Raw genomic sequence first — 24,654 nt, forward strand, 5'->3', positions numbered from 1 at the left:
TACAGTAAGTCACACACAGATGCATGCATGCAGACACACATGCACATATGTATGTACACACACACAACTACACACACCTTTCTTGACTCCTTGACTGTCTGTCCTACATTCTTCTTCAATCTGGCCCCCACTCCACCTAGCCAAGGGAGAGTTAATGTAATGTATATGTTACATATGTATGCTCAAATGTCAATCAGTTCAGCTAATTATTTTGTGCGGCCGTGCATAAATAAATTAAGGATTGTTGTACACACTTCATGTATCCGTTCATTAGGTATATGCCATCAAAGCCTGGAAGAAACCTGAATGTATTTACTTACAAAGAGTAAAACGTTGACCATAAATATTTCATGTTGAACTGGAAACAAGTGTTAGAGTAATAAATAAGTGTGTGATCCCCAAATTATTTCTTAATTATTATGTATAACTGCGTTCTGTTGGCAACACTTAAAATTATGAAAGTTAAACAAAATATTAGGTGGCCGGATTTGTGAATAGAGATCTAAAACTATTTTCCTATTATATTTCCTATCTGAAAGAGCAATTTGTCTGGGATCATAATTCATCAAAGGACGTACGGTAAACATTTTATGTAATCAGCTAGCAATGTTATGTGGAATCTGATGTGTGTGAAGATCCTTATTGTAAACCCAATTAATTACATTTGAGACCAGCCTGAGTCCTTGTAAATCCAATAACATAACATATCTGACCGGATTTGCAAAAAGGAGTCTTCCAAACATATCAACTTTGAAGACCATAATTTTATTTCAAAGTAAGTAAACATACCAATCTGATTATGTTATTCAAGCAAGGGTTTGGTAATGAAGGCATATTCATAATAGATACAATATTCGTGGCAGGAATTAACATGAGCAATTCCAATTTGTGCCTTGCCTCAAGTAGCAATTGTATGATCAATTCCGGTGCACACGTGCTATGGTATTATACAGTATTCTAGTACTGTATACGTATAGTATAGAGATGACTAAAATTTGTCATAAAATATCACCAAAACTGACCAGCCTATTATTTTCTTCCAAGATGAAAATATGTTTTATTTATATTTATTTTTTGTTTAGGATTGCTCTGAAGGCATGCTTGGGATTGATTTATACCTAACTGATACTGCCAATCCATCTGCTGAATCAGTGATGCCTTCAGACAAGCATAACTCAACTATATATGGTAACATCACAAGCTTGATTTCTTCACTATTCACTGAACATCACTTAGGCCTGAAACAAATATTTTTGCCTCCCACTGTAGCTGTCTAGCATGCATCACGAACTTACCTTAAGTTTGTCCTACTTTGTGTCCAATTTCCACCGTACCACATACACTGCAGTAGATGTTGATACTTGGGGCATGCATTTATTCATGTGATTAATTTATGGTATATCTGTTGCCATTCTTTCTATTGATGTAGTGTGCACTGATTTACCAGTCATTAATACGCATCGTTGCAAAATAAATAATAAATAAAACAAATATAAGCATTTTTTAGAGAAGAAAAACACGAAACAAGGGAAGTTATCTTCCCCCCCCCCATAAAATCATACATTTAATCCTTACTCAGTCATGGCTATAATTATTATGGACATTCTGTACAACTGAAGCAGGAACCCCCCTTGTCAGGCTTGTAGCTAATTTCTATGTTGAAAGAAAAGACAAAAGATGATGATAAAATAGTACAACAGTGGGATGGACAATTTAATTTCCAATTAAATACATAAATTGCAATTTTCACATAAGGCCAGGCAAACTTGATTAATTGTTTCTCATCCCCACCTGCATCCCTTTTTATCCCACCGCCTCTAATTTCATTATTGCTGTTATCAGTCACGTCATGCACATGTATTTTGATGCTAAGAAGACTGACTATCATTTTACAGCACAGCAAATGCTACTTGCACCTCAGAAACTGTGGTAAAATGTTAGTACTAGTTCTTAACAGGCTTTAGCTAACATTTATAGTAACAGACAGCCTGATTTGAAGTATTTTCTTTAATAATGAATAATGAACAATGACCTCCCACCCGCATGGAAATCTGATTTTTTTGCGGATAAGAAACAAATAATCAAGTTAGCCTGGCCTAAATATAACTGCAGTAATGATACACTTCATCCTTTGGATGATATAAAAGTTATGTAGGGGCTGGACTGATGGGAGGCATCAAGTCTACAATTTCCAAAGCCATAAAAAGACTTTATTAAATGTCACATGACAAATTTTATACGATAATGTCAAACACCAATAGCCTATAGATACAACGTCACACACAACAAGTTTAAGTGTGTCAACATTGTAAAGATAACAGACTCAATACTGGTCTAGGATTATTAGACCATATCTCTAAGGAAGACAATGACGTATCAACTTTTAGCTGATGCAATTGCAGATTTCATGATCAGGGTAATACACTGTAAGCAGCAGTGAGAGATTTTAATATAAATTATTGGGTGGGAAAAGTAACTACAAGCAAACGAAGCCATGAGATTAAAACGATGAAACTTTGCTGAATGCAGAAAAAATCCCATACATACCAGATTGTAATTTGTTCCTCAAGCAACTTATTATAGTCAAGCACCTAAGATGTCACACAGCCCAGCTGTATGAACAACAAACTTTTTGTAACTGAAACCGAGCTCCTCTAGTGACATTATTCAGTAGCATTTAAGCTAAAGACCTTGTTTTACACTTGTGGCAGCACTTTTCCTTCATTATGAAAGTAGTCAGCAACCATACATATAGAGTCCCTGCAAGTGTGTTGCTCGATTTGGCATGTGGTTTCCACAGTTATCATACCTTTCTTGTCTAGTCCACAATGGAACACAAGCAATAGTAATTAATGTTGTGAACACAAATGAGAAGCTAACTAAAAAGACAGTGAACAACCTGTTGACTTGAAAACCATTCCACCATATGACCAACTGTACACCATATACATTGGATGTCATCTCAGTAGAACAAGAATTATGGAGAGCTATTGTTAACTTCAACAAATTTTGATTTGCTTTTGACTGTCTATACTTTCATCTTGTCAGGTATCACTTGGTCATGCAAGGTGTTGGTCAAGATGAAATAGTGGATACCTAACAAGCGTAATGATAATCAATGTGATGATGCATCTGGCATAAATGAATAAGGTTGCATTCGCACCTTTGTATACCAACATCTTGCATGACCCAACAGGTATCTTACAAGATGAAGAATATAATCAGATATATGGCATAAAAGCCTGCATGGGTATTTAAAAAAAGCACACAATCAGACAAAAGTTGCTCAGAGTTTACACACTGGCATCACATGTGTTTATATGTATTTTGTCACATTCTATAGTAAACCATTACAAAAGTATAACTCTATTTGATAAGCTACATCATCTTACATGTATATCACCACATGACAAGACAATAAGTGGTAAAGTACACATTTTAGCACAAATTAGCTTATTGTATTTTTGGTGCAAATTTGCTGCTGGGTAATTCTGTGAATGCTGTAAAAAGCACCAAACCTGTAGACCTACCCAATCTGATATGATTTCAGTAGACAAATTAGTTTCCTATTCACCAAATAAGATGTCTAGATATGATTTGTACTGCTGGGATATGTTCGTGTCGATTGACGTAACTAACATAGCAATGCATTACTATGGGCTTCTGTATCTGAATGTATTGTGTTTGTCCCAGCCACATCACATTTAACCCTTTAAACCCTTGAGTGAAGTTGTATTGAGGCTGCGTATACTGTTAATATTGTATTAGAACTTATTGTTAATATCACTGAATCATTGTGCACTCATATGTTGCCCTAATGTAAAGCAGATTGAACAATTCACTTTAGTGTCTAGCCCTGTTGGATGTGTTTTATACGGCAAATATGTATCCCCCTCTAGTTAGGAACATGGCATGTTAATTGTCTATATTTGTAATAGGAAAGTGTCGTCTGTTGTTTGTTAATTTAATTCCATGTACATGTGCAAGTGCATGATTTGGTTAGATTTCAAATTCACTTGTAGAGATGTTACTTTCATATTTCAGATAATTGTATAACAAAGAGACGCACCCATGACATCTACTGGGTGTGACTGGTGTTTTGTTATAAACTGTCGTATGTTTTTATCCCCGTGGGAATGAGGGTAAAGCGATGGTTCTCATTTTCCATGGATGGCACCATAATTGTTGTAATTTTTATGAGAACCGAATGGAATTCCTTACTCAACACTTAAACTAAACCTGTTATTCTAGACACTGGCCACAATGTTCACTGAGAATGACTTCCTTAAACTCACTTTATGCTATCTTATTTCAAAAGCTTCATTGATACTGCTCACCTCCCCTATATTATGCCTTTAATGGCAATACATGTAATGTATGGCATTGTTCTCCCATACAATAGTAACAAATAGTACCCATTGTTTACCATACCTGGTAATATTGACTGTCATAACTGAATCTATATATTTATTATGCATGATATTGCAATTCTCAATAAATGTTGTTGGTTTAAGAATGAATACCGTTATCAAAGAATGAGAAATAGTTATGTAATACGGCATCAGGTATCTTTGTTTCTATCAACATACCTGTTTGTGATGTTAGTGTATTGTTGCTAGGTTGCATTGGTTATGTATTTATTCATGAAGGACGTGAAGAAATCATTGTTCTTTCTTGTGGGTGTATACTGAGAAGCCACATTCTACTTAGTTTGATTAAAGGAATGTGTCTGTCTAGTCCATTATGTTTTAACTGTAAGCCAAATCAGTTTAACTACAACAAGAGCATGTCCTGTCACGTAGCTATGTTAATATCATGTCATTAGCATATTAGTAATAATCAATATGATGTGACTGTAGGTGGATGTTGTGCCTCCATTGTATAGAATGGACACTTCATTCAGATTGTTTCAGTCTGTTCTTCATTTAACCAATTGATCCAGTCATATGTAATGAGTGATGAAACTTCACATGATGGGCTATGATTGCCAAACAATTGTCATGATATTATGTGACCTACGTAGCTGTTTCTGATCATGTTTAATTTGTTTATTTTGTATATCACTGCCTTTAAAATTTGATGAAGCAACAGTCATGTGTGGTCACGTATGATGTTCTTGTAATTTGATAAACTTGTAATCAAATTCAAACTGTTATGATTTATTGTTTCATGGTTTTGTAAGTACTGCACATTTCCTTAATGCCATGTAGCTACCTAGTAGGGTTTGTTGTTAGTGTAGCCGGGATGAGAAAGCTGTGGAATATTTGCCCATATTGTAATAACATACATTATGAAATATTCATAACATGATCTATTCAGACTCACTCAGCCATTTAGCTACTGTAAACTAATATTTTAGCTGAACGTAACTTGATAACAATACATAATAAGCTACATAATAATGTCTTCAGTTAATGATATAACAGGTGTCCCTTTTCTCAAGGGTTTTTATTCAGCCATATATGTGTTATAGATCAAAGGATACACTTATACTTTAACTTTAAATGGTATCATAACAGTTTTGTACTATGTGACAGTGAAGTGGTCTCATTAGACAGTCAGCTGCACAACTCAACTTCAACAAAATTCATATAAAATGATAACAGCTCCACATTACAGAAATAATAGTCAAAATTAATGCCGTCTTGCAGACACCAAGTATTAAAAGTTTTGGGGTAGAAAAATAACATTAACAGTTAAAAAGTATCTGGAAATAGACTTTTTTATGAGTTGGATCGGCTAACTTAAACACAGCTAGTTGTAGGTAAATTAAAGAATGAAATAACTTCCTAAATAGATGTACACATAGAGAATTCTTACACTCAGATAAATGCTCTGTATTTCTATATCATGCAACTATCAATTAAATCAAATTTGATTACCTCATTTGATTGTATTGACTGACTGTATGCTAATATGGTAATAGACGTGTGATACATACCAGATCCTTTTTTGGATATGTGTAGTATACATGTGTACATGTACTGTAAGGTGTAAATTTCCATTGCATAGACTATGCAGTGAAATAAAGGCAAAAGGCACATGTACAGTAACTGTAGTTTATCACTGGAAGTAACTATGGCTGTGTAAACATGCTTACGTAGTGGTAGCTACATGCAGGACAATGTTGGTATATTATAACAAAATGTGATTGTAATGTCGAGGATTTTCACTACGTAACTTGGATAGCTACATACAAAAATATTTCCAGTGTAAGGGCACAAGTTTCCTAACTTAATTCCTAACATGATAGTTGTAGAATGTTGGAATACACTTGGTGCTATGGAGACCAAAATATAATTCTGAGTATTTAACTTGACATTACTTAGTAACACATTCTGCGGCTTTTGTAATGTAAATTGTGATTATAATAATACTGAAGTAAAGACATTCTGTTGCAGGCTTAAGAGATTTTCAGCAAGAAAGTACGACATAATATTATATGCAAGCTGATATACCCTATTACATGAAGTCCATGCAATATATACATTCCATCACATCACATTGTAGTTGAGAGACATATAAAACATTTAGATGAAGTCAGAATAAAATCTCTATACAAACTGCAAGGAAGTTATATCAGAAGTGTTCTTATGGTACCCACGACCAGGTCATGGTTCATAGCAACTATATCAATGGTAATCAAAACTGACTAATAATGCTGCTGGCTGGCTGAGTTAAAATGCTCTTAAGTGCATTCGTAAAATCATTAAGTGCCTTTAGCATGAAACAACTAGAGGTGATACTTGAAAGTTTGAAACCATACATGTAATTTGCAGAACCTAAATAAATACATACTTTTGTTCACTGATACACAATTTATGATAAGGTTAGGCTTACTTGTATACAGCCACTGCACTGGATATGACAAATGAGCAAATATTAGTGTAACCGCGTACAGATTGTGAGAGAAGCTGCTTCAACTACAGTGTAATTGAAGGGGGGAATTAGCTCCCTGAAAACGAGCTAAACAATTAAATCACACAAATATTACACGTAATCTTACTACCAGACTAATCATGTACAAACATGGTAGACAGACAAGTTGACGGACACCTGTATTGTGGCCATACAATCAAAATAACTGACACAACCGCAAATACATTACACTCTTTGTATAATAAGTCTGAAAGGTAAACTAAGTACCTTGGTAACAGACCACATACACTAAAACTATACATAACCACATGGATATATCTGTAGTGTCACCAAGTAACATGGCACTACAATAAAGTACTGTATACATGTTATCGTCAATTAACATACACACATGACATCTTACAATCTACACATATGAGTATGCACATGATAATGCCATTATCACCATGGTTACCTCTCTTAACACTTGAAAAATCCTAAATGGTCTGGATATATAGTGGCTTCTGTCTGGAAATGGCTTCATTTTCATAAAACCATTCAACCACACAGGAAGTAGAGTCAGTGATTCTCTATGTATACCAGAGTATTGAAAATAGTCCCTGATTGAGAAGCCGTTACATGGTTGATGGCTAGCTTCGTGCTTACCATGAAACTGTTGAAAGAACTTTTGCTTTCTTGTGGGGATAGTAATTGACAAAATGCCTTGGCTTATATACCATCAATCCATAAAATGATCAAATGCCAGCCTTCTAAGGCCAAATTAAAATAGTGCAAAGTACACTCAGTACACTTCCTCAAGATTAGCCTTAGGCATTTAAAATGTGCCAATCTTTGTCAAGTTTGTGGGTAGGTTGTAGCAAACAATCTTTGTCTGTTACAACTCTGAGTCACAAGGAGCAATTCACCATCTTTATATCAACACTCATTATACACACAACAATACTCTTTGATATACTAAACTTATGATGAACATTAATGCAGCTTATATAGGCAAATGCACTTTTACACTTGCACTTGAGCGGTGTAAGTGCCACAATTGATTTCAGTTTTAATTTAATCATTCTTTTCGAGGGTCAAATAGTAGTAGGCAAAATTGAATAGCTGTTACATTAATTTCTTGAATTAAGGTAATAAGTCCTTAACTAATCAAATACAGAAATATCAGTACAGTAATTGAGCTACTAGGTAACCAAAACACTAACTGTGTAATCCATCCCTTGTGTGTGTTAGGTAGAATAGTAATGTTGTGACCACTGTGAGTCAGCCTTCAGGCTCTTTAGTGCACTATCTGTAATGCTAGTCATCCACATAATATAAATCATTGTAATCATATAATAGTAATCCTGCCCATGTAACCTCAGTTTGGTTTATAAATTATTTATGTTGTCTAAGAATAATTAGTCATCATGGACAACTAATAATCTTTGCTAATGATGGCTATGACAGCCAACCATGGCTGATAGATAGATGGTTGCCAATAGATAGACAGTGGTCGATGAAATCCACCAACCTCTCACATGATTCATGGGGAATATATGTTCCATCTACCACACTTAGTTGTTAAACCACAAGTCTTTTAAAACACAACCATTAGGTAATTACAAAGACTCCATAATGTCTAACAAGTGTAATTGAGTGTACACAACTGATTGGTGTATAAGTACATGACAGTTATCTGAAATATAATAACAAGTACCATATTTGGTAAAGTTTATTATAAGTAGATGAGGTTTATTATTATCAGTTCAATTTCACAAAATTATGAAGCTGCTCAGGTGCATGTCAAGCAAACCAGCTAACAATATTGTTATTGTTACTTACTGTGTAAAACTCAAAAAGAGTATATAAACACAGATAATTATACATAAATTAGTTAAGGGAAGAGGTTCAAGGATAAGTCATCTTAATTGATTAATGTCGTCCAGTACGACTAGAGAATCAGGTAGAGAATTCCACAATTTGATGGTAGAAGGGAGGAAAGAATTTAAATATCTGTCTATTCTGGCAACGGAATGGATATGGAAAATTTCAACTCCAACTATGTCTTGATCTGCAAGTCACCTATGCAGATACTAGCCGGATGATTGTACACTCTGACAATGATCACACTTGGACAGGCCACATATTATGAAGGGAAAACATGACGTCACTGTTTGTATGAGTGACTGCTTAGTTACAACCAGTTTTAGCTGCACAATAGTAGTTGCTAGGTTAGGTTTAGGAGTGGTACATAGATTATTACTTTTCCAAACAATGACATCACTTTTAATCCACTGGGGCAGTAAGTATAATTTGTACATATGGGGTAAACATTAGAGATGCCTATTTAGCCTAGCTGTTGGTACTTTATGGAAACACTGCAACCTACACGAGGCCTTACTGAGATAGCCACGCCCTTCAAAATTTACCGTGCATAACAGTGTATCATGTGGTTAGCCCATGCATGGGTAGAGCAACTTAGTCTCGCCCCCACACTGCATGGTCTGGGGGCGAGACTAAGAGCATCTATGGTTGGCCTTTTAATACATTTACAGCATATAATTTTTATCGCCATAAGTTTATACGGACGTATCAATTAAAAAAGCTACATTCGTGTCCGGTGATGATTCACGTCTAAGCGCGTGATAGCTCAGTATAGAAGCGCAATGATTGGTTTCAGTTGATATCACAAATATTGATTCTTTTCTCCATTTGACTCCAGGTTGTGGAAATACACTGTCTGGTGGCACCACCGGTATTGTGTCCACGATGGCATACCGGTACCGGTATAAAGCTGTAATTATAGCGCATCAAGTATAGTAGTCGCCTAAATTTTGGGAATGTTAGGCGCGTATCACCACACTGTAATGTAAACGCCTCCGTGGCTCAATATCGATACGTTTCCCGGATGTCTGCCTGGTGTTGATTTCCCCTTCGGTATACAATCAATGGACGAGTACACGAAGACTGAACAAAGATGGACATCACGATAGAGTTTGATCCAAAGAAGACAGCGTTTGTACTTGGACCAGGAATCAATCGACTATGTTTGACTACGAATAATAGTGATTTTCGAGATGATATACCAGTTGATTATAAGGCTGTCTGCGAGGAAGGCATCAAGTACGCAAAGAGGTTCGTGGATGCTCGCGAGTGCTCGAACAAGCATCGCCTGTTGCAGAACGCGTGCGAGTTGAACCCAATGTACGCCGCGCATGAGGTCACAGCTATATTGAGGCGCAATGGAGTGTATGACTCGTGGCTGTCGTCCCTGCACAATAAAGTTAATAGTCTGAGTGGGCAGACAATGTATGCCAAACACTATGCTTTGCAGTTCTTATCAGCCATGAACCAGAAAGGTGCTTTGCTAGCAACAACGTGCTATACAGAAGTATTGGAGCAAGTTCTAGGCCTCAAGTCAGTTAGTTTGACTGAAAATGATGTGACTTCTAAAGTACTTGGAAATGGTGGCTGGCCCAATAGCTTATTACACATCTATGGGATGTTTTCACAGCCCGAAACTGTTGTGTTTGACTTTCTAGCTCACGATGCTAATGATTCAATGTCTACTGAAGGGAAAGCCGTGTTGAAAGTTTTCCTGCAACGAAACCTCTTTTTTGTTGGATTCAGTAACAATCACTTTGACAAGACAGCTGAAAAATTTATTGAGTTAATATCACCACAGCTGTCCCAACCAGGATCAATGAGACCAGTGTTTATTTCATCTGTTCAAAATGACAACAACCCCTTATTAGATAACTTTATGAAAGTCTGCTATAGTGACCAAATGTCACTTTCACTCTTTCACCAGATCCTGTATGCTTCTGGGACCAATACGGGTATGTCTGCATTGTAAAGTGTGTATTAGTGGCATCAGTTTGTAGTGGTCGTGATGTGTGCGTGCACACTTATATGTTATCCAATAGCCATAGGAGTAAGATGTTATGTATAAGTGATAATGTTTCATTTGACTACAAGCCTCTACCAGGAAATGTTTTTCATTGCACATTATCACATACCAATGTTGTCACTTTACTGACTTGTGTCCAGTTACACCACACACATGATTTTGAAGTTACCAAAGAGCGAAATTTCAATATATATAGAGAACCATCTTTTCTGTGACCAAAAGTATTTTATTTTAATACCAAATGGATGTGACCTTATTATGATAAGGTCATTTAATGCACTCAGCTCAGTTTGTGTTTGGGTTCTAGGAGTAAGACTATGCTACTTAGGGTATGTTTCTATTACACTGGTAGCTCAAAACACCTATTATTAGAGCAGGCTTACATAACGAGATTATCTCATTAAAGAGGTAGCTATACTGACCAGGTAAGGTTTCATTGTACACACAAACAAACAATACAATTTTTATGGTCTAGTATACATGTGTCTTACATGTGTCTTACACCTGTCTGGTGATGAATTAAAGTCACGATTGAATGCTATTCCCAAACAATTCTTCTATTGTCATTCACTATAGCTTCCTTTGTAGACACATAACTATTCCTTTGTATTTGGGGGATTTTTACTGCTGTATAAGTGGGATGGAAGAGTTAAACTAGCCACTATGGCTTCGGTTTTAAGGAAATGGTCCAAGATCAGAGGGTATGTTTACAAACGGCATGATATTGGTATGTGCTAAGGGAGTGGACCAGACATCTGTTATCATGTACATGAAATGCATGCGTGTTCTGTGAAATGATGACACCTTGTGTTAGTATTAATTGTGCTCTCATTGTGGGTAATTTAATAGCTTGATATTTGATATCTGTGATGTTTCTTGAGAAATCAAGAATCCTATCTGAAGCATTGCGGTAGTTCTTGTACAATAAATAATTATGTGGTGGGGAATTTGTATGTGTTTTGGTGTCTTCTTGAATCCTTTCAAGATGAAAATTTGCTGCAGAATATACTTAATCATTGTAATTAAAAGAAATACCTATAATACTATCTGCAATGCTAGCTATCGACATTCTGTGACATTCAGTCATATAGAAACCTTATAGTGTTGATCCATTTCTTGCATATGAAACACTATTATTATTATTATATTAAAAGATGAGGCAAAAATGTGCTGTTGGGTAAATGTATGACCAACCTGAAAACCACTTTAATTAACTTTGGTATTTATGGTAAGCATATTTTGACAGCTGCTTTATAAGTATTAATTTTAGTAGTCAACAACCTTATTTCAATATTTAATATGCTGTATGCAGAAATGTTGGCAGAAGTAAGGGTCAACTAATCCATACTTCATAAATTTAATGTTTACAAATCAGATCTAAGCAATTACTTTCAAAGGCACTTATGGATGTATAAAAGTTGGAGAATTTGACAGATTCATCAACTTTTTTTTATTTATCTTAATTTCCTGTCGTATAAGCATGTAAGAACTTCAACCTGCTATTCAAGAGTAGAAATGAAAGCATTAACAAGTACAAACTGATTTTTTGAAACATTGAACAAGTGGATGTTTGATGAAAAATAGATGAATGCATCTACTATTCGAAGATAGAAAAATAAAGCACTATGTTGGCTTTTTGAAGGGGAGGTGGGTACTAGAGATGTAACAATAATTGATATATCGCATATCATATTGTTTTAAAACAATATCACTGTATTGATACAAATATCGATATATTACGTATCATGATATATCAACAAAATTTATCGTGGCTTGCTAACATGGCTGACAATCACATATTTGTACATTTTGGTTACACTGAATGGTATGTAATGCTTCTTGAAAAAATAGGTAACACATTTCCCTTAAAAACAATGCACACTAATGTTTAGATTGCAATTTGTATCGTGCAATATATTCAGATGCAATACATCAATATGCCACATACTGTATCGTTGCAACTCTACTAGCTACAGTAGTTATTTATAAATCCGGTACTTGATTTACTACTTAAACATAATTATTGTCAAAATTTGTATTCCTGTAAGCATCCTGGCCAAACACGAAACAGTTACACACTTAGAGTGATTTAAGCATATCTAGTTTTACAATCAAGTACAATGTTTATTATACTTACTGTACTTACTTGGTTAAATTCCGTACCTTCAATAGTAGTCGCACTTGGGTGCATGGCGTCATGATCAATTTTGAAAATAAGGGCTTCAACACTGTTTCCAAGCATCGAGTGGTGGTCAAATTTGAATAGTCCCTACATGCATTTTATGAACAAGGTAATAAACACTGCGGCATTTAACCATGTAAATATGGTATGTGTGTTATACATTGGATTCTTAATAGTAACCAAATAGTGAAACATGAATAAGGAAATTGGAAGGTATTCACACATATCCTAATTGCCTGTAATGTAATATGTATGTATTAGATATATCAAACATTACATATGGAGTATTGATTATAGTAATATAATAGTGTGTGGCTGGTAAAATATTCATGTGCTTCTTAGAAATATATACGGTACTCCTCAATGCAACATCATCTCGCGACAGTACGAGCGATTTAAAAAGTCACTAATTAAAGGGCGTGACACCCATTTTGCTTGTGAGCATTCATCCCAAACAAAATGGGATCCTCATTTACTATTGCAGATGCACAACGTGTACAATGTTGTGTACAATGATCATGTGATAAGAGGTAGCTTTTCCTTGTGTTTGATTTCCTCGTTTGGTGTTAACCATAACAATAGCTAATAGCATACCACAGATAGGCTAACACTGATGTGTTATATTTCAGAACAAGGAAAAGAGTTACTGTATATGGGAAGCTGCTGACTTATGTTCATACACACCAATCTAACCATAGAAAAACCTAGACTGTATTACATGGAATTGAACTGTAAAGTTATCATAGCAATTTGGTATCTATGGTCATCTCTAACTAATAGTGGAAGGTACAAATAGATCCTTTGATGTTTGACGGTACTTGCCACTTTGGGCCAGCCATGAATCATAACTCACTTAGCTAATAAAATAATATTTTGCATTGATTCAGGTGCATGTACATGTAAATTATATATAAATTGACCAGGTTTATTATGCTGCATCATACAGTACAATAGTACTGTACAGTAGAGATTATAAAGATTTTTACTTTCCTACCAAAACATATCACCCAAAAACCAGCCTCATTTATCCTTCACTGTAGTTTGGCAGTATTGGCTCGGCATAACCAAGAGTATAACAAGTCAAAATGTACCTTTTTGGGTGCTTGCTTGCTTACTTACATATAGCTTCTACAGTAACCCAATAATGGTGCTACAAGCTTGATTTCCTTGCTGTTTGGGCCAAAGATGTGCATGCCTTTTCACAAACTACTATGCATTCATCATGCACTTACCTTTATGAACCATTTGTTTCTTTACTGCCTTGAAGGTTTAGGTAGTTGGTCAATGGCAGACTATTACGCTTACGTATATCTGTAGTGATGGGATTAATTGCAGAGGTCCGTTTCAAACTGTTTTTTTTCATTTGTAATATTATCCATTATCTGGTGGCATTCTTGCAAAACTAAAGCAGACAAATATCAGCCCATATTTGGTGGTATTGGACTTGTATTGGTAAAACTCAACATGTCCCATACAACCAATACTTATGATTGACATCATTTAATTGCTTTTCAAGATGCAGGATATGTATCTAATCCTGATGGCTACAAACCAACAAGCAAGCTACACTTAAAGAGACTAGCAGGTATGTTTAGTTAGCAGTACAAAGTATCAGTAATGGATTGGTACTGTCCTAATAAACATCAGTGTAGGATTGGCTGGTGAAAAGTAGTATCAATTACATCGCTAACAAGAGAAACCTGAAACTAGTAGACATTTAACCCCCACTTCAATTGTTTCTCTTTTATATTACTTTCTATTTCTATTATCCTAATTTTCTATATCCGTGAAGTTACTTTGAGACTGATTTTTGAACAATTTCCAGCAAGTTTCCAACTCTATTTAAAATCCATCATCTAACCATCAATAAAGCTAGTTAATAAGGCCCTGGTGCCTTGTATATAGCTAGTAGCTACCCATGGTGTCAGGTCACATGTCATCAAACATCTCATGTTCTCAATTCAACCCCAACACCTTAGTATTGATAAAATAAAGTATTCTAATTTATGAATCGATGTCATAAATTATAAGGTTCTCAGAACCCTTCTTTCAGCTGCCCAACACTTTGTGTGACTCTTATAACCAAGAAACAAATTCTACATAATGCATACTTCTCGTGAATATCAAAAGACTTCATAATAACAATGCAAATATGTTTTATTGTGTAATCACACATAGTGGTACATTGTAGTGCTATGACACGTGACCAACCTCCTCTGCCATGGTGTATGCTATTTGAAAATGGCACACTTACATAGTTTAGGAGTGCTTCAGCACCACGAGGCTTTGTGCTCCTATTTGATGAATATGGTTTATTTGGATGGGACAGGCTAGGTGTTGGACAGGCTGGCACTGATGTTTCCCTTACAGGAAAACTTCTTAATAGTACAGCCTGAAATTCATGGAGATAAAGGATGACATGGGGTTTTTTAATAAAAATTGTATATAATACACTGTATTGCCTCAAATTATGGCCCATCCTGTAATAAATTCCTGGTCCTGTTTAGTGGCCAGAAGAGCCTTTCAACAAATACTGGATTTCGAACAAATGCTAGTTTCAAAATTGTATAGACAATTGCCACAAATGATGCGTGGAGTTAACAACAAAAACAATATTATTGACCTTGAGTTCTATTTAACTTTCAGTCTGTGTTGTGTATTGAGAAATACATCAAGAAGAGTACAACTGATCAGAGGTCATATTAAATTGATTCCAAGAATATGTGATCATTCAACTTGTCAATAAATTGGGCGTCTGGATTCAGTGGAATGGGATGGTGGACTGGAATGGTGGAATGGGATGGTGGACTGGAATGGTGGAATGGACTGGAATGGAATGGTGGAATGGAACAATACTTTGGTAATTTCAATTGGTGGTCAACTCTTTATAAAGACCACCTTCTAACAAAGACCACCTCTTTATAAAAGCCGTTTACTTTAATGTTTAAATTGAGTGTATCCCCATAGAATGGTCTTATTGATCAGTTGTGCTCCACATGCCTAGAAAAGTCAGAGTGATATCTGATCTGTAATATAGCAATATATCCCATTCAAAAACAGTTTGGCTGTACAAAAGTGACGTCCCCATCAAACTAAAAGTAACTGACAACTAAAGGAGCTATTATTTGGGTGAGACCAAGAAATACTGGTAAATAACTCGCTATAATTTATAAAAATTTGGTCCTTTATCATTGACTTGTACAGTCTTGCTGCATCCCTAATTAATTCCCTGTAACTCTAATTGGCTAGTAATTTAGCCACCTTTTTTCTTCTCTACAATGCCGGACTATCGAGAAAGGTACCGATTTACTAGCCTAATAGATTTACAGGGAATTAATTAGGAATACAGTCAGACTGCACAAATCAATGATAAAGGACCATAGTTGCCGGTATATATTGACATTCATTTCTTGGCCTGACCAAATATTAGCTCCTTTAGTTGCCAGTTGCTTTTAGTTTCGTCAAGAGTTCGTAATATATAATGAACTCTTGGTTTCGTGGACACATATTTTTTTGTATAGCCAAGCTGGGTATATAGCTATTACTGTATTGTATCATAAATCAGATATCACTGGCTTTTCTAGACATAACATGTGGCACATAAGTCATCAATAAGACTGTCTTATAGGGCTCTAAAACAGCAATTCAGATATTAAAGTAAAACGGTCTTTGTAAAGAGGTGGTCTTTGTTAGAACGTGGTCTTTTTAAAGAGGTGACCACTTACCTAAGCACCGTTCTATTCCATTCCACTATTCCATTCCATTCCACCATTCCAGTCCACCATTCCATTCCACTGAATCCAGACGCCCCAATAAAATACCTTGTATAATCTCTGCTCTTGTGTTTACAGTGGCCAGAGTATAAAGTTGCGAGTGTCCAGGACATAATTTAAGACATTTTGGTAGATAGTGGCAAGTCATTTTTTCCTTATGCTGGTGTGTGCATAAACTAATTCCATTGTTATTTTGTTTACATTTTATTAGCATGACTTCCTCTTCTATGAAATGTCATTTAATATTTCTGCTTGGCAAGTAATGTATGTATAGGTCTTACAGCGTACAGTGCACTTAGGTGATTACAACTCTTGTTGAAAACTTTTACTTGTAGTAATGTGAAATAAATCCTGCAAATGCTAGTGGTCAGGGTTAACTGGTTAGAATAATTGCAACACTACCATAATAGTACTATTAATTACCATTAAGATACATTTAGTGTAGGTTTGGTGTTTAGTGTTCATTGTGTAAAAATTATACCACATCAACTTATCACTGTGATGTGTTTGTGCAGTATAATATATCACACATACATAATACATGTATACATTAACAAAAGCTGCCCAAGAGACCATAATGTTTGGTCAATTATTGAAGTATTGCGATTAATAGAAGCTTTAGCGCACTATTCAATAATGTAAGACACCTTTATCCATTTTAGTTCTTCTAGTTTATCACTGTCATAGAAATTCATTTAGAAGTGTCGTAATTTGATTGTGTGCTAACTACCGGCCAAAATGTGTCTGTGGACAGGAACAAACTACACCATCTATACTTGTTAACATGAGCAAGTTTCATTAGAAAAGTTATGTCATGCATAAACTATGTAAACACTCCATTCTGACTCTGTCTTTAAGTGAATAGAAAAGTAGACAATAGTGTTGAGCTATGTGTAAATGATTCAATTAAGACACATTATAACACCATTCCATGAAGAACTTCAGAACAATGGCTATGAATGTATAATGGGTTGTTAAGCAGCTCTAAGTGTATTCAAGTAGACATTTTCATTTATAGGAAGTTTCTGGCTTAATTCACTGTTTGTTCTGTGTATGTGATTTTGATAGAATTTGCAGTTCATAATATTAATTTAAAACAATTTCTACTTTGGGTATATATGGTACATGCCTGTTTTCAGTTTTGGTGGCTTATGCACTAGATTTTCATCACACCAGCTATTATACATGTTGTTTTCTACAGATGAGCCAAATTTTATGAAGAGATTTTGCATTGACAATGTCAGCCAAATTTCTAGTAAGTTATTGCTCTTACTTACTTAGCAATGATTTGTTTATTGCATATGTTAAGTAGCTATGCCACTGTAGAAATGGAATAGTTCATTGTTTTAAGTGCACACTCACATAATATACCACTGTGTCATTACAATGGTCACAAAGACATGGTGACTTAATTTAGCTAAATTATACCATTCATTACTAATTGCTTAATGGGCTAGGTGGCCTTTGTGATGAGGTCAGAGAGGATAGAATTTCTATTGTTACCCCAAAACAGTACAAGCGAACTTGACAATGTAACTTTACATAACAGATTTTACAGTGTGAATATCTATATTCAGTCACATAAGTGTTATTGCACACCCAAAAATATATAGCCTAATAATATTTACGTGACTATCTCACTTGACTTCTTTGCAGGTAACAGCTCATCGTCAACTACTAGCAACTTTGATACAGTTCTAAGCTTGATCATTCATGAGAAAGACAGACCTGATACTGTAATAGGGAGTATACTGTCTACTATAGGCAGAGGCTCTACTGTGAGACTAGACAGTATTTCTTATGGTTCAAAAGTTGGTCAACTAAAACAAGTAGTGATACGATTTAATACAAGCGGTGCCTTGAAACTGAGCCAACTTATTTTGGCTAATCAGTTGAACTTAGTTACATGTGATGTGGTGGCCTTTCAATTGGAAGGTGGTCCTCTTATTTGGATACAAAATAGATCCCAAATTGCTCGATACTTAACAACCACTAACAAGAGTAAGTGAAGATCAACTCACTTTTACACCATGCTAGTAAAATGAAAACATAGAGAGCTGTAAGATGTAATGTAGTTGTTAATGATTTTATTTGGAACTGGGAAGTTAGCAATACTATGAAAAGATAAAGTGGGTTACTATGAAAACCACCAAGTGCTTTATTAGGTTATGTGTACATTCCACCAGTTAACCACATTATCATTACGTAAGCAATCTATGATGTATTAGTACATCACTATATAGAACTAGTTAATTTCTATATCACATAGCAACTGAAAATAATCAACTTATACAACACACATTATATTGTATAGTTATTCATTGTTGGATTTCTGATCTGTCTTTCATTTCTCTTGTTGTTGATTAATGCCAAAGTAATCACTTAATATTGATAAAAGTACTTCCTGTCCTAACATCCTTACTTCCTGTTTATTACATTTCATATTAGGACATTGTTTACATGCTTTCTTGCTGAACATTGCAAAGATATGATTTTGTTAAGATGCTGAGGCTCAAGTGATCAAGCCTTTTGTTTTCAGCAGGTTTAGTTACCACTACAAACACAATGTCTAGGCAATGTTGAGCATAGAGCTCATAGCCTTAACCATGGTCGAATTATGCTTCACTCAATAGCAACTACAATAATAGCTACAGAATTTGATGTTTTAGCTTGTACAAATCAAAATCTTTGTGGACGGTGATTTGTTAATGTTGTTAGCATGTTATCTAATGTTTTAGTCTTGTAGACTTTGTGTGTGTCAATAAACTGAAAGTCACTTTTAGCCATAACTATCCAAATGGATTTCATTTGACTGATGTAATAGGTAGTGTCTCTGTCACTTAATGGCCTTTTGTATGGACAACATATTATGATTTAAAAGAGTTAATCCAATTGCATCATATTACTACTGTTTATAGTCGTTATATGCATGCATGGTACAGAAATGTACAGTCCCTAGCTACAAATGTTTCTTTCCTGGTAACAAGTTTGAGTGGCATGATTCATAGCGCTTCATGTAAGTTTGATGATAAAACTGCAAATGTGCCGGAGTTATGACAGCTTATTACTCAGTTTTGTAACTTGATATGTCCATGAATGTCTGCGTCACTAGTCATCCAGACCCTGATAGTCTATATTACTCAGTTTTGTAACTTGATGTGTCCATGAATGTCCGCGTCACTAGTCATCCAGACCCTGATAGTCTAAGAGCCCGGACAGAGATATTATTGTATTATTGTTACACAACATGTATAGCAATGATTGAGATTGAATGGCAAAACAGTAGCTATAGATTTCCATCACAAGCAACAGTGGTCATGCATCTTATGCATGAAATTGCCTATTTTAAAATGTCACTTGACTGATAAACAGTAAGGTGTATAGTATTGTTGATCATTTGCTTAGCAGTGCATGTCACTTCATGTATTGATACTACCTCTATTAAGGAAGTATAAAGTAACTTTAATGGACTTGTGGTTTACGGGCTACTAAGTATCTAGTGGTAACTGTAGTGGTGATGTTTATTGTTTCTTAAATGACTGTGTTATTAGCCATACAAGTTATTTTGCATGGGAAGGTGAAGAAGAGCCTTATATGTTATTTAGGCTGTGGTGGAGAAGGAGATTAGTTAAGGAAAGCTGTAACATTAGAACCTAATGACTTTACACCTTCATGATTGTTATGGCAGTGATTATTAATAGTTACTATCCCATGTGCTAGGGAATTACGTACAAGAAGTCTATAGCCCAGGCAGTCAGAATCTTTGTGCTAATAACTACAGGGACCCTGTTTAGGAATTACAGGCAGCCACATGTTCAAGTGATGTGCAATGCTATAATATACGACCTTCATTTCTATGCAAAAACTTGGTACAATATATATCTTAGGTAACGTATATGTGCGTGGCTACAGTATAACAGTTAAAGCACACAGAGGACAGAATTTGGCTGTAATGCATGTAGCTATGACCCTTAGCCATGAGTTGTCATTGGAAGCTAGCCATAACCTGACAACTATACTCTAAATATTCATTCATTTGATCTTGCATGTGGTGTAAAGTTAGCTAGCTGTATAGAGAGAGAGAGATGCATGATCGCGTGTTCGGGTGAGAAGATGAGTTGTAGCTATGGGAAATAGGCTGGTCTGGCTACGTAATTTTCGATGATAATTTTAATGACTATATTATGTCATCCCCAAGCATTTGCATTCGTGCGTAGCTGTCTGCATAAATTTTAATACGCATGTTATTACGAAACCATAGGCTAGTATCGTTCTGGTAGCTATGTCAACCAGGTTTCCGCTAATGCTCTAATTTATGCCTATTAAGCTAACAGTGCACGACATCCACCGGAATTTCCTGGTAGCTAATCAGTTTTCGTGTATAAATGCGCCGGTACAAAAGTTACAAGGCACATTCTAGTTCACTCGACGCACACTGTACAAGGCCTCGATGGCAGTTGTGTTACCGTCATTATCCGGTTGGAATCCACTCTCTGTTTTAAATAGTAAGCCAGTAATAGTTGTATAAAAACAGGATTTTGTAACAGAAACACAGTTTTCAGAGATCGCTACTGCACGCATGTTACGTAGTAACGTAGCTTCATCGTATGATTGTGTGTTCGCTAAAAGTATAAAACATAGCTAATGTGATTTGCACGAATGTAGCTAGTTATTATTGCGTTACTTTATTTTTTCTGTAGGTGAAATCTTTGCCAAAAGTTTAACAAGCTCATTTGCAGTCGAAGATATCCCAGCGACGCAGCCTCGTCCGTTCGTTTCATCTCCACCGCCGCTCTGGGCAATTAATTCAACTTTGTCTGCAGCTACAGTGCCGACTACACCTGAATTAACCTTGTCATCAAAGGTCTCAGAGATCGTGCAGAAGAAAGCATCGCAAACGAAGCCGTCCGGGAAGCTATCACCTCTCACGATACCTTCGTCGCCATTTTCTCCTGATCCCCAGTCGTCCGCGAGCCCGTTCTCTAGCGCATCAACTCCAGTGAAATATTTGTCAGTTGTATCTGGAAAGCACAGAGCAGGACTACCTGAAGAACTAGACCCTTACCATAACATTGAGTGCTACGACCGGCTAACAAATAAAGTGGTACCTATGCATGCAAGCATGCTTGGCTGTACAGCGAGTGCTAGTGACACGGAACTTAACCGAAGTACGCAAGAAGTGCCTATATTAGCATCATCAGCAAGTCCACTTTTAAGCTCGTCAGCTGTTCAGGCTACAGTTAGTTTGGGGACATCAATGAAGCCACAACCTGACAATTCACCAAAGGTTCCTATCCAACCTATTACATTGACCCACAAGTATCAAGAGAACAAACATTCAAGACAACCAAAGAAGCACAGTGATACGTCATCACCAAGTGGCAGCAGGTCACACAGTAATAGTCCTAGTAATGGCAACAGTACTGGTGATGTGAGTGTCGTGGGGATACCATCAAGTGCTAAAAGTGTTTCTGCTACTACTGAAGTAACCACACCAGCAGGAAGGTCACCATTAGCTACCCACTCGATGTTAAATGCCGCCATTGCTGCTGCAGCTGGCTTACCAGCAATTCCTCAACCATTTCCATTGCCAATTATGTTTCACCCCACGTTTACTCCAACTACACCTGGAACTCAGCTACCATTTGTCTACCCCTCTTTGACACCTCTTGGAATGAGCAGCCCTCTCCCAGCACTGCAGCAGTTTCAAATGTTACAACAGAGTCATCCCAATCATTACATGATGGTTGACTGCCCAACATTTATGTGGCCACCAAGCAGCAAAGTTGCTGGGACTGGATTCAATTTTATGATGCCAAATAGCTCTGTGTTGCAAACACCTCCAAGCAGTGCTCTTCAAGAGAACTCTCTCACCAGAAAAAGATGTACCCCTCCTCCAATTGTTGAAGGGAACTCACAGGTAGCATCCACCATTCCTGAGCCATCACCAAAGAAAGCAAGACCAGACTTTTCCTCCACTAGTTCAAGCAGTCATTTCCCTCAAGTAACTACTTTGAGTAGTGCTACACTGAGTACCATACCAGCTGCTAGTATTACAAGGCACAGCAACATTCCCATTGTCAGCCAAGAAATGGACACTAGCCATAAGCTGATCACAGATGATGGATCAAGTAGTGAGTCAGAGATGAAGGATAATGGTGACAGTGATTCAGAAGATGATGTGGTGACTTGCCCACAAGAACCTGCACCCATTGAAGGCACCAACAATCTACCACCTTGTAAGTCAACAAAGTAGGAAATTTCAATATGTATGACATAGTTTTAGTCATTGGTTTTAGCTGCCTTTAGTAACTTCCTTTTGTGGGATAACAGTTTCCTTATGGTTGGTGATTAATTATTTTTTTCCTGGAATTGTATTTGTTTACCTTATTGCTCACTTTGTAAAGTATTAAATCATTCATTTGTCTCTTTCCTGTTTAGTTCCTAATGGAAGAGGTGTTGTGCAACTGTGGCAGTTTCTGTTAGACATGCTACTGACACCTGATAAGAGCTTCATGATTCAGTGGACAGGAAATGAGTATGAGTTCACCATACTACAACCAGATGACATTGCTGCAATGTGGGGAGAACGCAAGGGAAAGCCTAGAATGAACTATGACAAACTAAGCCGTGGCCTCCGCTACTACTACAGCAAAGGAATCATGGACAAAGTACCAGGAAAGAAGCTGACTTTTAAATTCACTTGTAATGTTGAAGACTATGTCAGGACACGGAGCAGGAATCCTAATGCAGTTCAAACACTACGAGCAATTATAAGAAACAGCAAACTGAATCACATTTCATCTAGTGACTTACCATATAACACACCTAATACATTAACACTAACTACCACACCACAGTAAATTATTAGCTTCAAGATCTTGCTTTTCTTTAGGTTTTTTTATGGATAAGGATTTTCGTCATCTCATGTTGTACTTAGCATACTTTCGATACTTTTATTGGATTTTAATTACAATTAAATGATTAATTTTTAATGTATATTTTCATTTTTGTAAACTGTCTCGAGTATTGTTGTTATTAGTAACAATAATAAATCATAATCATTCAATAATAACTTGAAGTGAAGAAATGGATGTAATGAAGTTGCAGCTTAGGGATTTTAATAGGATGGTGAATTCCCCAGATGTGGTAAAGACTTTATTGGCAGAATGATTGGAATACAGGATGTAAAATTAAGAATTGTAATACAGCTGTACTTTGAAGACTGGAGAGAATAATATTAGCTTTGTTATGGTTACATCAGCTGCATCAGCTTTTATTTTGCTATTAGAAATTACAAACTATTCAGTAAACGTAAAAGCTATGGTATGTTATTTCTTGTGTATTGAAATTCAATACCAGTCCACATTGTTTAGCAGGTGGCTGCATGATACAGATGGGTAGCTTAACATAATAAGTTTCCCTTTTTGGGGAATTTGTATGGAGAGATCTTTTAAGTACAAGAAGCCTCTATACAGGATATGTACTAGTGTACAGCAAAGGTAAGTTAATCCTGAAAACAGTATCAACAAAAGGAATTAAGTTAGGGTGCTTATAGTGGCAACGAAACCTCTCCAGTCCTACACTGTAATCCCTGTGTGGCCAGAATAAACGAATATTCATTTTACTGTTGCCCCTTATTGTGGTGTTGGGTATGATGCAATAGAACACAAAATAAACTTGTTGAACGTAACATCACTATTTCTACACCTACTGCTACACAGTAATATTAACTATAGTATCAAGACTCTCATTAGCTACTGTATATATTCCATGCATAAGTTTGATAGCCCACTCATGAATTAGTGGTGGGAGAATCTTTCTTGTGTGGATTGATCTCAGCTATGAAGTGGGCACCTGTTTCCTGTTGGTCGGGACAGAATCACCAATGTTGAGGAAATTATTAATAAACAGTTCAGCCTACATAAGAT

At 36.1% G+C, this 24,654-nt stretch overlaps 1 protein-coding gene across 1 annotated transcript; it reads left to right on the forward strand.

Moving 5' to 3' along the window:
• The first annotated feature begins 9,749 nt into the window (after positions 1-9,749).
• On the forward strand, positions 9,750-23,804 carry LOC136236886 (uncharacterized). The gene is made up of 5 exons (XM_066027120.1): positions 9,750-10,697; positions 17,925-17,978; positions 18,380-18,724; positions 21,424-22,962; positions 23,165-23,804. The coding sequence occupies exons 1-5, from the start codon at positions 9,836-9,838 to the stop codon at positions 23,584-23,586; spliced, it is 3,222 nt and encodes a 1,073-aa protein (XP_065883192.1). The 5' UTR covers positions 9,750-9,835; the 3' UTR covers positions 23,587-23,804.
• The last annotated feature ends 850 nt before the right edge of the window (positions 23,805-24,654 follow it).

The sequence above is a fragment of the Dysidea avara genome, chromosome 1 (genome assembly GCF_963678975.1).
Source record: "Dysidea avara chromosome 1, odDysAvar1.4, whole genome shotgun sequence".
In the NCBI taxonomy this organism is placed as follows: Eukaryota; Metazoa; Porifera; class Demospongiae; order Dictyoceratida; family Dysideidae; genus Dysidea; species Dysidea avara.

Excerpts from the sequence above, each read along its gene's own strand:
- LOC136236886 (XM_066027120.1), top strand. The coding sequence starts at position 9,836 with ATGGACATCACGATAGAGTTTGATCCAAAGAAGACAGCGTTTGTACTT. Across the intron at positions 17,979-18,379 it reads CAATGTCAGCCAAATTTCTA|GTAACAGCTCATCGTCAACT; the intron begins GTAAGTTATTGC and ends ACTTCTTTGCAG. Across the intron at positions 22,963-23,164 it reads CACCAACAATCTACCACCTT|TTCCTAATGGAAGAGGTGTT; the intron begins GTAAGTCAACAA and ends TTTCCTGTTTAG.